This window comes from Peromyscus eremicus, chromosome 3 (genome assembly GCF_949786415.1).
Source record: "Peromyscus eremicus chromosome 3, PerEre_H2_v1, whole genome shotgun sequence".
NCBI lineage: Eukaryota > Metazoa > Chordata > Mammalia > Rodentia > Cricetidae > Peromyscus > Peromyscus eremicus.
The window spans coordinates 103221607-103234016 of NC_081418.1; the positions used below are offsets into that span (position 1 = coordinate 103221607).

The 12410-nt window shown below is 50.5% G+C and overlaps 1 protein-coding gene across 1 annotated transcript in view; it reads right to left on the reverse strand.

Moving 5' to 3' along the window:
* Wnt7a (Wnt family member 7A) overlaps positions 1-552 on the reverse strand; it is a 47567-nt gene extending 47015 nt beyond the window's left edge. The window contains exon 1 of the mRNA XM_059256797.1: positions 482-552. Within this exon, the coding sequence (XP_059112780.1) occupies positions 482-552 (71 nt within the window). The remainder of the gene's footprint in view (positions 1-481) is intronic.
* Positions 553-12410: the final 11858 nt, after the last annotated feature.

A 12410-nucleotide genomic window follows, 5' to 3' on the forward strand; every position in this document is an offset into this window, starting at 1 on the left:
GTGGTTTATGCTTTTGCCGGAGAACATTCCCCCGCCCCTAGGTCCCTGTTTGCTACCGGAGGAGCCCTGTCTGCAAAAGGGCTGTGCCCGCACCACACGCGCGGAGTTTCTGCCGGGAACTGAGCTCTCTGTGGGGTGGTTGTAGTCCTGCCAGACCTGCTGTGCTTGTGGTTTGCGGGGTCCCTGGGGAAGCTGACCCTATGGAGCAGCTACTCTTCTCTAGAGTCCCAGAGCTATCTGTTTCTGAGGATTCCCAGACTCGGATATCCTTGGGATGACCGATCCCCTGCTCAGGTCTGCGGAACAGTATGCGCCGGGGAGGTGTCCGCTCGCTGGGAGCCTTTGTGCCCTCAGGGTTCCCGCACCGCCCGCTGCCTCTCCTGAGTTAAGTTGGGCAGCACGCCTCCCTCCCGGGCCCAGTCAACTTTGCTTGGACCGCACGCTGGCCCGCACGGGCGGAGAGGACGCGCGCGGCGCTTACCCGATCCGGAGGTAGACCATGCCCAGGCTGAGAAAGAGGTGGCCCAGGCAGCGCCGCGCTTTCCGGGTCATAGTCCCCGCTGGTGGCGGGTGCCACGGGCCGGGCTGTGCTGATCCCGCCGGCCGGGCCCGGCGGGGCAATCCACATAGCCTGCTCAGGGGGCGCGGGCCGAGGCTCCCTGGGCCGTCCGTCTGTACGTCGGTCCGCGCTAGGCGCTGGAGACTGTCCCAGAGCGCGGGAGCCGCGGAGTGGGAGGGAGAGACAAGCGCGCAACGCGGGGCGACGCTGCGCGCCAGCGATCGCGGCAAGTGTTTGAGGCGCGGGGACTGCGGGGCGCTGCTGCCGCCCGCCCCCGCCCCTCCCTCTCCGCCCTTCCCCCGCCCGCCTCCCGGAGCGCCCGCCCCGCGCCGGAGCGCCCGCGGGTCGAGGATGTCTGCCCCGAGCGCGCTCCCGCGGCGCTCCTCCGAGCTCGCGGTGGGAGGCGGGGGCGCGGAGCGGAGTTGGGGGTGGAGGGCGGTGGAATCCCGCTCGCCTAGCATCCTTCACTAACTCGCAGGTTGAGACCAGCAGGTGCCCAAGGGCCATCCTCTGGGTGGAAAGGATATAGGCTCATTCCAGAACCCTCGCGCCTTGTTAGAGCCCTGACACATGGGCTAGAAACAGGGAGCTGGGGTGGCGACCCCATCTGAAGAACTACTACCGCACTGGCCATACCGAGGGCTAGACGTTCCAGGATCCTCCAGAATCTCGCTACCGGTGGAGACTGAAGCCCAAAGACCAGAAGCAGAACCTGAGAGCTCACGCAGGTGGAAGCTCAGGGCGCTCTCGTGGCGACACCTGCTGGGTGTTTCAGGTAGTGCATTCTGGCCTTGTGTCTTCCGGACCAGAGACCACACTGACCCTTCCTTTGATAAAACACCTTAATCCAGAGAGCTATGGGATATACGACCCAAGAAGTTTCATCTGGAGAGACTGTGCTCATGAAGGTGAAGTCAAAGTCGATCTCAAAGTCACCAGCTTGTGAATAGCTAGATTGGAACAACTAGTGAACTCTAATGAACCCCTACTCTTCTCCCCACTCCGGACCTGCTTAGCCTTCAAGATTGCAGTTCTCCATGCACACACTCATTTACACTCATGTACAGCCTTCTTCCATGGAAGCCACCATCCATGCATGCATCCACGGGCTACAGACTCCAGCCAGGCAGCATAGTGAACACAGTGCTCAAGGAATAAAGAAGACCTTCCCCTGGGAACAGTGGGGAGACAGCTCCAGATGGCACAGGCTGTCAGGAAGGTCACAGGACAGGGTGATAGGAGAGAGGGTTCATTTTAGCTCCGAGGAGGTGGCGGGGCTGTCCCTAGCAGGTCACAGGATTTGGACACCTGTTATGGTAGAAGCTGGGAGGTGAGTGAGGGTAGAGCTGGGGTGAAGAGAAAGAAAGCCAATGAGGTGGATGGAAGAGGGGGGCGCTGCAGACCCAGAAGGTTTAGAGTCCAGTGGGGGACACTGGAGATTAAGCAGGTGACTCGTTTGGTGTGTGCATTCTCAAGCGCCCTTTGGGTGTCTATGGAGATACTGATGGGGGCTGGGAAGGGAGCTGAGCACAGGGGAGCCTGATGGACGAGAGAGACTCCAGCATGGGTTCAGGGATAGATGGGATGTTTGGGCTGGAGAATGCTTGAATTGCTGTTTTGAGTGTACCCCAGACTGGCAAGGAACTGGCTGAGGCCGAGAATAGCCTTGAGTTCCTGGTCCTCCCGCTCCCGCTCAGGAGTGCCAGATTGCAGATTTGTGTGCTACCACTGTGTTTGTGGGGTGCTGGGGATTGGACCTAGTTCTTTCTAATGCTAAAACAGTACTTTCCCCAACTGAGCTCTACCCTCAGCCTAGAGGGGTTTTCAGAACATGGCCACTACATCGTTCAACCATTTTCCCATTGCAAAGTGTTCCCATTCTCTGTGTCCTCCTGGCTTACCTCCTGGCCTGTGATGGCTCCCTCAATGATAGGGAAAAGGTAATGGTGCAGGAGTCGCGGGTCTTGGTGGTAAAGGGATGCATGCAGGAGCCCTGAGCCACCCTACTGGCTTCTGTGCTGTGTGGAAGCCAGGAATAGGTAGAGCCACGGCAGCCCACAGTCCCAGTTGAGTGCCTGACTGGTGTCATCCATCCTGACTGCTACACGGGTATGTGAAGGCCCTCCAGATGTCACCAGCCAGCCACTCAGTTTTCCTGGCTTGAGTTTTGCCTAGTTGAGGCATTGTGGACAATGATCCATGTGTGACCTCTCCACCCATAGCACATGCTCTTGTATTGCTCCTCCGTCTAGTCATCTGCAGACAATGTATCAGACCCTTTTCTGTCTCTTCCATAACATCTCTCCGGTATGTCATTTCCAATGCACCATTGTCATCTTAGAGCAAAGAGCCATTCATGCCACGGAGGTTGGGATGCGTGTGGCAGCTGGGGTGACAGAGCAGCAGATCAGGCAAATGCTGAGGGCACCTGCTGGGAAGGGAGAGAAGAGGAGGAAGAGGAGGAGGAAGAGGAAGAATACGGATTGGAGAACATTCCAAGACAGAGGAACGGATGGAAAGAACAGTCTCTGCCCTCCTAGAGCAAACAGTCTGAAGAAGATGGTCCAGCCCAGAGGCAGCTGCCCCGGAGCTGCAGCAAGTTAAGTCAGCCCTCTGTCAGTGCTGTGAGCCCCTGTTCTTATGATCAGCATCACTGTGTATAATACGAGAAATGTGATCACAGAGGATTAAATATCCCCATATCCTCGCAGCCAGTAGTAGATGGTGGAGCTGAGATTTGAACTTGGAGAGCACTGGCTCCTACACTACCCCCTTTCTTCTTCATTGTGTTTTTTTTTTCTTTTTTAAGACAGAGTCTTGTGTAGTCTAAGCTGGCTTGAACTTGCTGTGTAGCCAAAGACGACTTTGAACTGATCCTCCTGCCTCTGCCTCCCAAACACTAGGATAGTTCTTATGCTTTCCATTGTGGCATTAACTTAGAAAGAAGGAAGACCAAGGCCACCACATCAGAAGAGACTGTGTCGGGAACTAAGATGGCTGTGTTAGCTTTCTGGTACTATGACAAAATACCTGAGATAAATAAACTTATAAGCAGGAAAGGTTTTGTCTAGTTTGTAGTTTGCAATATTTCAGCTCGTGGTCACTTGGTTCGACTACCTTTGGACCTGTGGTAACTGGGTACATCATGAGGGGCCTGGCAGCTGGGAAGCAGAGAGGCAGAGATGGACAGGAAGAGACTGTGCACATCCCCTGATAACTTAATTTCCTCCTTTTAGATTCTATGGTGATTTGAAAGAAAATGGACCCAAAGGGAGTGGCACTATTGGGATGTGTGGCTTTATTGGAGTAGGTGTGGCATTGTTGAAGGAAGTGTGTCACTGTGGGGGTGGGCTTTGAGGTCTCTTTTACTTAAGCTTCGTTCAGTGTCACAGACCATTTCTTGTTGCCTGAATGATGTAGGACTCTCAGCTACTTCTCCAGCACCATGTCTGCCTGCACACCACCATGCTCCCCACCATGATGATAATGGACTAAACCTCTGAACAGTAAGCAAGTCACCCCAATTAAATGTTTTCCTTATAAGAGTTGCCATGGTCATGGTGTCTCTTCACAGCAATAGAAACTCTAACTAAAAGAGCTGCCATCTCTTAAAGGATCTACAATTTCTGAGCAGTTGGGAGGCAGACGAAGGTGATCTCTGAGCTCTAGTCCAGCCTGATCTACATGGTAGAACTTGTCTCCAAAAAACCCCAACAAACAGAAGTTTCTACAACCCCTCAATGGTGTCACAGGCATCAGTTTTGGGGGATGTTTCAGAATCCCAACTGTGGCATAGTATCTGGGCTGTCAAGAGCAAGTGAGGTCTCTATGGCCATGAGTGGACCATCAAGCAAATCAGAATATGGGTGGGACATCTCAGTACTTAGGATCAGTGGGGAATATGTTGCCCAAAGCCCCAACACCTCAGCCTGATTGACAAACAGCTGAGGAAGGGAGTCAGTAAAGGTGGAGCACTCCCCCTCCCCTTCCCTCCCTTCCTCCCCTCCCCTCCCTCCCTCTCTCCCTCCCTACCCCTCATGTCTTGAGTGTAGAGTGCATGGGGGGGGGCGGTTATTAGATGCACATTGAACGTAGTGGAAGATGCACCCTGTCCTTCCTCCGTGTGTAGCTGGAGTGCCTTTAGCTCTCTTTCCACCTGGTAAACTTGTAGCTCACCCTCCAAGGTTCGCCATGTCTCCACACCTGAAAAGCCTGCCTTGACCCACCTGGCTTCTGTCCTCAGTTCTTGGCTTCTTCTTCATCCCTTTGTCAAATATTCCTCAAAGATTAACTGCTCTGTGGCAGTTATCGATACAGAGGGCCAGCTATTCTCTGCAGATCTTTGAGTGAGTCAGATACACATAGGACCAGGTCTATATTTGAAAACAGAGTATTTTATTGTAATTCTTTCTTGGGCTTCTGCTGCCCTGAGCTGGTCTTGTCAGAGTCCTTCCACCCTAAAGGATGTCGGGGCTCACACCATCTGCCTCCCATTCGAGTAGAATCTCCTTGTAACAAAGCCTCTTCGATTCCGATTACGCAACTGCCTGGGCTTAGGTCAGACCAGGACCGTGGCTTGCTGAAGAGATCTCACATTTGGAGGGACAGCTAAGCCTGGGTCTAGTCCCAGTTTGGCCTCTTATTAACATCATGATCTGAGACAGTTTTTCATTTGTTTGTTTGTTGGGTTTGCTCTGCAGCTGGTAACTTCCAGGTCACTTACTCACTAGGGGCTGAGAGTTCTGGAGTGGATCTGATCCATCCCAAGACCCAGAGTCACAGGGAAGCAACTGTCTCGGACTGGCTGCAGACTTTCTTTTCAGATTCCTGTTAGCCCAGGGTCTCTCCCCATTTGCAGCCTCTACTTGGATCCTGGAAAGAGGCGTCTCCCATGACCCAGCAGGGGCACATTTGCCTCTGTGCTTTGTCGCCACCTGCTGGAGACAGAAGAAATGGCCGCCTCAGTCCGTATAACAGTTGCTGCTAAGGGGTGCTTTGTCTCACGGGAGGGAATAAGGGGGAGAGCAACAGAATAGAACACCCCAAATCCTCCTCTAGCTTCTGTAGGCTCACACACAGATACACACACTAATCCATATTCATGCACATACAATGCCCCCACAACACACACACACACACACACACACACACACACACACACACACACACGGAAGAGAATAAAGAAAATACATCGTAGACTGCCGAAACCCTTTTATTGCTGAAGTCTCTGCAGCCTCTGAGTCCTGTGCTATGCAGACCACTGGTGAGGAATGAAAGAAGTCTCAGAGGAAAAGTTCAGCGAATGGGACCGAGTGGCTTGTGCAGAACCTCGAGTGGCAGCAAAGAAGGCCTCCAACAAGGAGATCTGTGCTAGCACAGGGTGATGAAAAGCACCCCTGGGGCCACCCTGAAGACCCCACCAGGACACTTCTCCCCATCACAGTGGCTCTTGTGCTGCGTTACCTTGGCCTGCATGCTGGCCTGTTCCCCTGACCGGACACGAGCATCACCGAGATGGAAGGATGTGACACCGAGGTGATACTCTCAAGAGTCTGAGCACCCAGCCTGTAGAATGACAGCTGGAAAGAAGCCATCAGAAGGGAGTGGCCGGAGCCGCTCTGGGCTCTGTTGTGAGAGGCTGAGGGCCTCCTTCTGCAGAGGACACCCACGGGTTCGGAGCAGAACTGTGGACCCGTCCTATGTGGGACTGTATAGGTGAGGTGAGCCTCTGCAGTCTGTGCCTGTCCTGCATTCCACCGCATTGTGACCACTTCCGTGTGGACAGCCCCATTGTATATCTGTCGGGAGGGCATCAGACCTCTCTCATGAAAGCTTCTGGCCATGCTGCCTTGGAGCTGTTGCCTTTGTGTTGGGAGCAGGTGGGACAAGATGATGAAGCCTGAAGACCCCACTCCCACATCTGGAGAGCAGCAGAAACCCAGAATCTCATGACAGTCAGCTGCCAGTCACTGTGACAAATTACCCCAGGTCTTTGACTTATAGAAGGAAGGCTTTGTTGTGGTGTCAGAGGTTTCCGTCTGTGGCTGCTCAGCCCTGTTGCAAGGCAGCTCACCATGGCAGGAAGCTGTTGGAGGAACACATGCTCCCCTCATGAAATCCAGGAAGCAGGAGAGGGACACGAAGGAGATAAGGTCCTTCTTATTCTCTTCTTCAAGGCCTTGACCCTGATGACTGAACATCCTTCCACTAGGTCTTAACCTCTTGAAGGTCCGGTTACCTCCCAGCAGCACCATAAGCCGGGGACCAACCCTTCACATGGGACTTTGGTGGCAGCTAAGGTACAAAGTAGTACCTTATGTTGTGGAATGTTTAACTAGGCAAAGATGTGCTACATTTGTTTATGCTGTGGAATATTACTTTATGTGAAGGTCTGTTACAATTGTTTCTGCTGCATTTGTTTAATTATGAAAAGATGAGTTGCTGTTTCACCTTGCCTGCTTAAGCCACCTAATTGGTCTAATAAAGAGCTGAACAGACAATAGCTAGGCAGAAGAGGGATAGGCGGGGCTGGCAGGCAGAGAGAATAAATAGAAGAAGAAATCTAGAATGAGAGAGAAGAAAGGAGAAGAGAACAAGGAGAATACACCCGGTGCCAGAAGCTAGGCAGCCACCAGCCAGACATAGAGACAGCAGGGAAGTAAGACATGCAGAAAGAAAGCAAGAAAGGAAAAAACCCCAAAGCAAAATGTAGATGAAGAGAAACAGGTTAATTTAAGTTAAAGAAAAAAAGCTAGCCAGAAATGAGCATAAGCTAAGGCCAAGCATTCATAACAAATAATAAGTCTCTGAGTCACGATTTGGGAGCTGGTTGGTTCCCCCTACCCCCCCAAAAAAAACCTGCTCCAACCTTCCATCTGGCTAAGGGAGGGCAGGGCTCCCACCTCTGCTCTGTCAAACCCTAATAGTGCTGTGAGGGAGAGCAGGTCCATGGTGAACTCCCTGCAGAGGGGACAGAGTGGCTTGGGCACAGTTTCTCTTCATATAGGTGGCATCAGAGGATGAGAAAAAGGAGAGCACGCACTCAGTGCCCTCTTGGTCCTGATCCCTCCAACTCAGAAACAGGACCTGGCATGCTAGTGGTGAGTCTGCTTCTCCCCAGAATGCTGCGTTTTTGGAAAAGAAATGCTCAAATCCCCAAGAGTGAGACTTTCAAGCACTCTCGTTTTCAGACGGACAGAAACCCAACACACCCTCCCAGGGCTGCCCAGGGCCAGGCTGCCATTTGTCCTGAGTAGGTCAATGCTGATATCAACCACTTCAAAGCCGAGTTTTGTAGCATCGACCTCACTTCCTTGTGCTGACTTGAGAGTAGACAAATACCAAAATGGCTGATTCTCATCGTCAATTTGACTGCATTTGAAATGAACAAAAAAGCAAGGCACTGGGCACTCCTGTGAGGGATTTTTCTTGGTCAGATTATTTAGGCCAGGTGCAAGTGGCACCTTCTGGTGGCATATCAGATATAGGACATGGAAGAGGGAAGTGGCTTGCCTGCTTGCCCTTACTCTCACTGACAACGCCGTGCATGCTGTTGCTGCAGTAATCCTTCACCGATACCAGAGCCAAGTTCTTTGAGATTATAACAGGCTGAAGACCAGCAGTTCTTCAAGAATCCTCCAGAATCCCAACATTAGGTATGGACTGCAGAGACATCCAGCCTTCTGGACTGAGCATCTACCAGATTCTTAGCCTTTCAGTCTTGGGACAGTCATTGGCGGACTACCAGGACCGTATCCTGTAAGCCAGTGTAATAAATCTCCTTTTAATATATATATATGTATATGTATATATATTCATAATATATTTATATATTCATAATATATATTATATATATTCATTCTGTCAGGTCTGTTCCCTTAGACAGCCTGACTAAAGCAGGCACATTTGCTTAAGCAGTGATTTCCTGAAAGCAAATTAAAACAGCATTGGGTGTGACAGGAGTTGGGAAAGCCACTTCCCCATGCCAAGGAGCATGCTTGGTTCCCTGGTCTGAGAAACAAGTCCCTGTGGATTTCCAAGAACCATAAGCACCCATGTGGCTTGTGAGCCCATTGAGAAGCCACCCACTGAATAGGATTTCTATTGAACTTAAGGTTAAGCCCATTCTAGGGTCATCTTACACTAAATACAGTGTGGGGCTGGGGATATAGCTTAGTTTGTAGAATGCTGACCAGCATGTATGAGGCCTTGGGTTCAGTCCCCAGTACTACATAAACCAGGGGTGGTGGCACATATTGGTAATGGAGGCAGGAGGGTCAAGAGTTCAGGGTCAGCCATGGCTGTAGAGCCGACTGTGGACTTGCTATGTGACTTTGGGCAAGTGAGTCTACCTCTCTGGGTAATTGCTCTCTGACTTAAATACAGAGAAAGACAGTTCCATCTCTAGTAGTTATGAGGGCTAAACTATAATGCAGACACACTGATAGCTGAAAAACCCTGGGAACCAGAACTCAGACAATGGATTGTATAAAGCTTTCGGCGGGGGCGGGGGGGGGGGGCCGGGACGGACGACAGGACGAGACGGACACGACCACACAGGATGTAACCACTAGTGTAGAATGTAGTGCACTTGTTAATGTCCAGAGTTCTAGAGTGGGTCATCATGAATATGAAGTCTCCCCTGTTACAGAATGGTGGAGCCAGGAACAGATCTACAGCCTCAGAGCCGCTATTACTCATCTGTCCGATGGGGAGGCAGGGTCTACTCCCAGGGTATTGTGGGGTTAAGAAAGTAGTAGGTAATCAGTGCTTGCGCCCAGGGAATTCTCCCTAAATAAGCCAGGGAGGGTCTCCCTGTGTGTGTTCTCACCAGGGGATACCCTGCAGGGAGCTATGTTCCTGGCCCATGGTGGACTTCAAGCTGATGTCTCTAAGCAAATGAATGTGACTATTGTCATTGTAGACAAGCTGTGGTGAGCAAATATGGGTTAGTGTGATGATAGAGCTGCTCCCTGGCTTTTGACTGAGCATAAAAACTACATTTCCCATCATTCTTTAGATGTTAAAGTAATGGTTCTTTGAGAAGTCTGTGAAAGACACTGTTCTTGGGTTACCCTCCTTTCCCTGCTCTTGTGAGCTTTATGAGTAGGATTATGAGATGGAAATAGGAGGATTCTGGTCCATGATGGCCTGGTGAGCACCATGACAGCCCACACTGCTCACATTGGCATTAGTTTTTCCAAGAGAAAGGAAAATCTCTACGTTTTGGTTTTGTCTGTTTTCTGTTTCCTGGTGAAAGGACACGGAGCACTGGTGTTTGGTTCTTAGTTCTTGGGCTCCAGAAAAATCTAAGCCCAGAGGACCAGCAGCCTGTCTCACTAATTTCCTCCTCAGACCCCTGAAGCTGGGATAGAGGCACCACACCTGCCCAGCCATCTCCCAAGCCCTGTCCAGGCTGCTCTAACTCCTCAGAAAGCTCACACGCAGACAGTCTCTCCTCCAGGTGCCAATGCTCAAGCCCAGGATCCCCGGACTCCTGTGGCTTCTCCTGAGCATTGTCTGACCTGGCAAATGCTTCTCAGGATCTCCAAGCTGCTCTGATTTGCCAGGGGCAGCTGGACATGGAGCAGACATTGCATTTCCCATCTATGAAGCAGAGCTGGACAACTAAGAGAGACCCAAAGAACTCAGACAGGGAAAGTCAAGGTCGGGATGGTGGCAGCGCCTTCAAATAAACCAAGACTAGGATGACATGTCCAAGGGGAGGGGCATGGCAGAGCTGGGCATTGATGCCAAGTCCATTGAAGCAGTGTGTTGGGTGCGGGCATGGAAGAAGCAGGAGGGACTGGAGTTCCAAATCCTTCTGACCAGAGAGAGAAACTGCTAAGATCAACAGAACATGCAGCTCAAGAAGGGAGAGGACTGACGTCTCTTAGTGTCCATCATCTTGGGGACATCTTGTGACAGGTGTGCAATTGGGTAACAAACCCATATAAAGTGAGAAACTGTTTCAGTCCACTCAAATTTGTTTATCTTGTATTAGATTTGAGTGAGAATAAGTTCCACACATTTAATTTTAAACCAGCATGCTCAGCGTGATCTTTGCTATTTTTCTTTTCCTTCCTCCCTTCCCCCTGCTCTTGCCTCCCTCCTACCCTCACGCACATCTTCTCATTCTCATCCTCTCTTCCTTCCGTATTATGTCTATACACATGTCTAGAGCTGGGTGGTGCTGGTGCACGTCTTTAATCCCAGCACTTGGGAGGCAGAGGCAGGAGGATCTCTGTGAGTTCAAGGCCAGCCTGGTCTCCAGAGCAAGTTCCAGGACAGTCAGGATTGTTACACCAAGGAATCCTGCCTCGAACCCCCCACCCACCCATAAAAAAGACTAAACCATATCTAGAATAATGTTGCCCAATACCCATGTGGGGCTTAGGACATGAGGTTTTATGTTGGTTTTTCTTCCCTTCTCAATTTTGAAGTACAGTTTGAAAGTTTTTTAACCTATTGGTTTTTTGTTTGTTTTTACTTTTTCATCTTACTAGTTTTTTTATCATATTTTATTGGTTTTTTAAGAATTGCATACTACTTATTTTGGTCATATTCACTCTTTCCCCAGCTACTCTTAGATCCAGTCCCCACTCCATACTTGACTTTGCGCCCTTTTCTTTTGTTTTCTTTTGTTTTCGTGGCGCCCATACATTCTTGGATGGATGGCCTTTCACTGGAGCATGGTCAACCTACCAGCGGCCACACCCTTAAAGAAAACTGACTCCCTCTCCCAGCAGCTACCAACAGCCATTATCTCCTTAGTCAGAAGTGGGACTTCATGCCACTTTCCCTCAGCATGCTGAGATTTTTTGCCTGGCTAGAGCTTGCACTTGTGACTTGCATGCTGTCACAAATGCTGCGACTTCATATGTGCAACGGCCCAGCTGTGTCCAGAAAACGTGTACTCATCGCTGCCTCTGGCTTTTACAATCTTTCTCAACCCTCTTCCACAATGACCCCTAACCCTTAGCAGAAGAGGGTATGATATATATGTCCCATTAAGGGCTGAGCGTCCACCAGGCTCTTGTTCTCTGTATCTTTACCAGCTGTGTGTCTCTGTGTTAATCTGTGTCTATGTCAAAAAGAATGATAGAGTTGAGAGATCCCTAATATGTAAATATAGTGAGAAATCCTTAAGAATCTGTTGAATACTATGCCTCTTTATAAGAGTAATGATAGTGGGTTCTCCCCTGAAGCCTAGGACCTGCCTGGCCACAGGTCCTGATAATGGTACCAGGTATAGTTTTCAACTTGTGGAGTGGGTCTTAAATCCAAGCGGGAAGTGGTTGGTTACTCCCGCAACATTTGTGCCGCTACTGCACCAGCAGGCATGTCCTGCCAGGCCTGTCGCTGTTGTAGTCACAGGGTTCCCAGCTGAGTAAGACCAGTGACTGCTGTGTCCTCCAATAATGCGTGTAGCCCTTTCCAGCACGTTGAAAGCTAGCCAGTGGGAATGAAGCTTCCAGGTGAGTGCTAGATTGGTTCCTCTACATTTCATGACTCAAGTATGTGGTGTCCTCAGCACCAGGGTCTTACCATCAAGTTTGGTGGGGATAACCACGAGCATTGGCAACAGCCTGTGATGTTTGAGAGTCTATAGGACCCCACTGGCCAACAACTCCAAAAGAGGTCATCCATTCTCGGGGTAGGGTTTTTTATTTGTTACACTGTGGTATCTAGTAGGGATCCTGTTGCACTGTTACAGTAAAACTCCATTTAAATTGTGTGTGTGTGTGTGTGTGTGTGTGTGTGTGTGTGTGTGTGTGTGTGGTGTTAGGAAGCTTCTACAGTAGTAGGCTTCCACATGTCTTTTTCAAAAGGTCTTTAATGTTGGCTATCC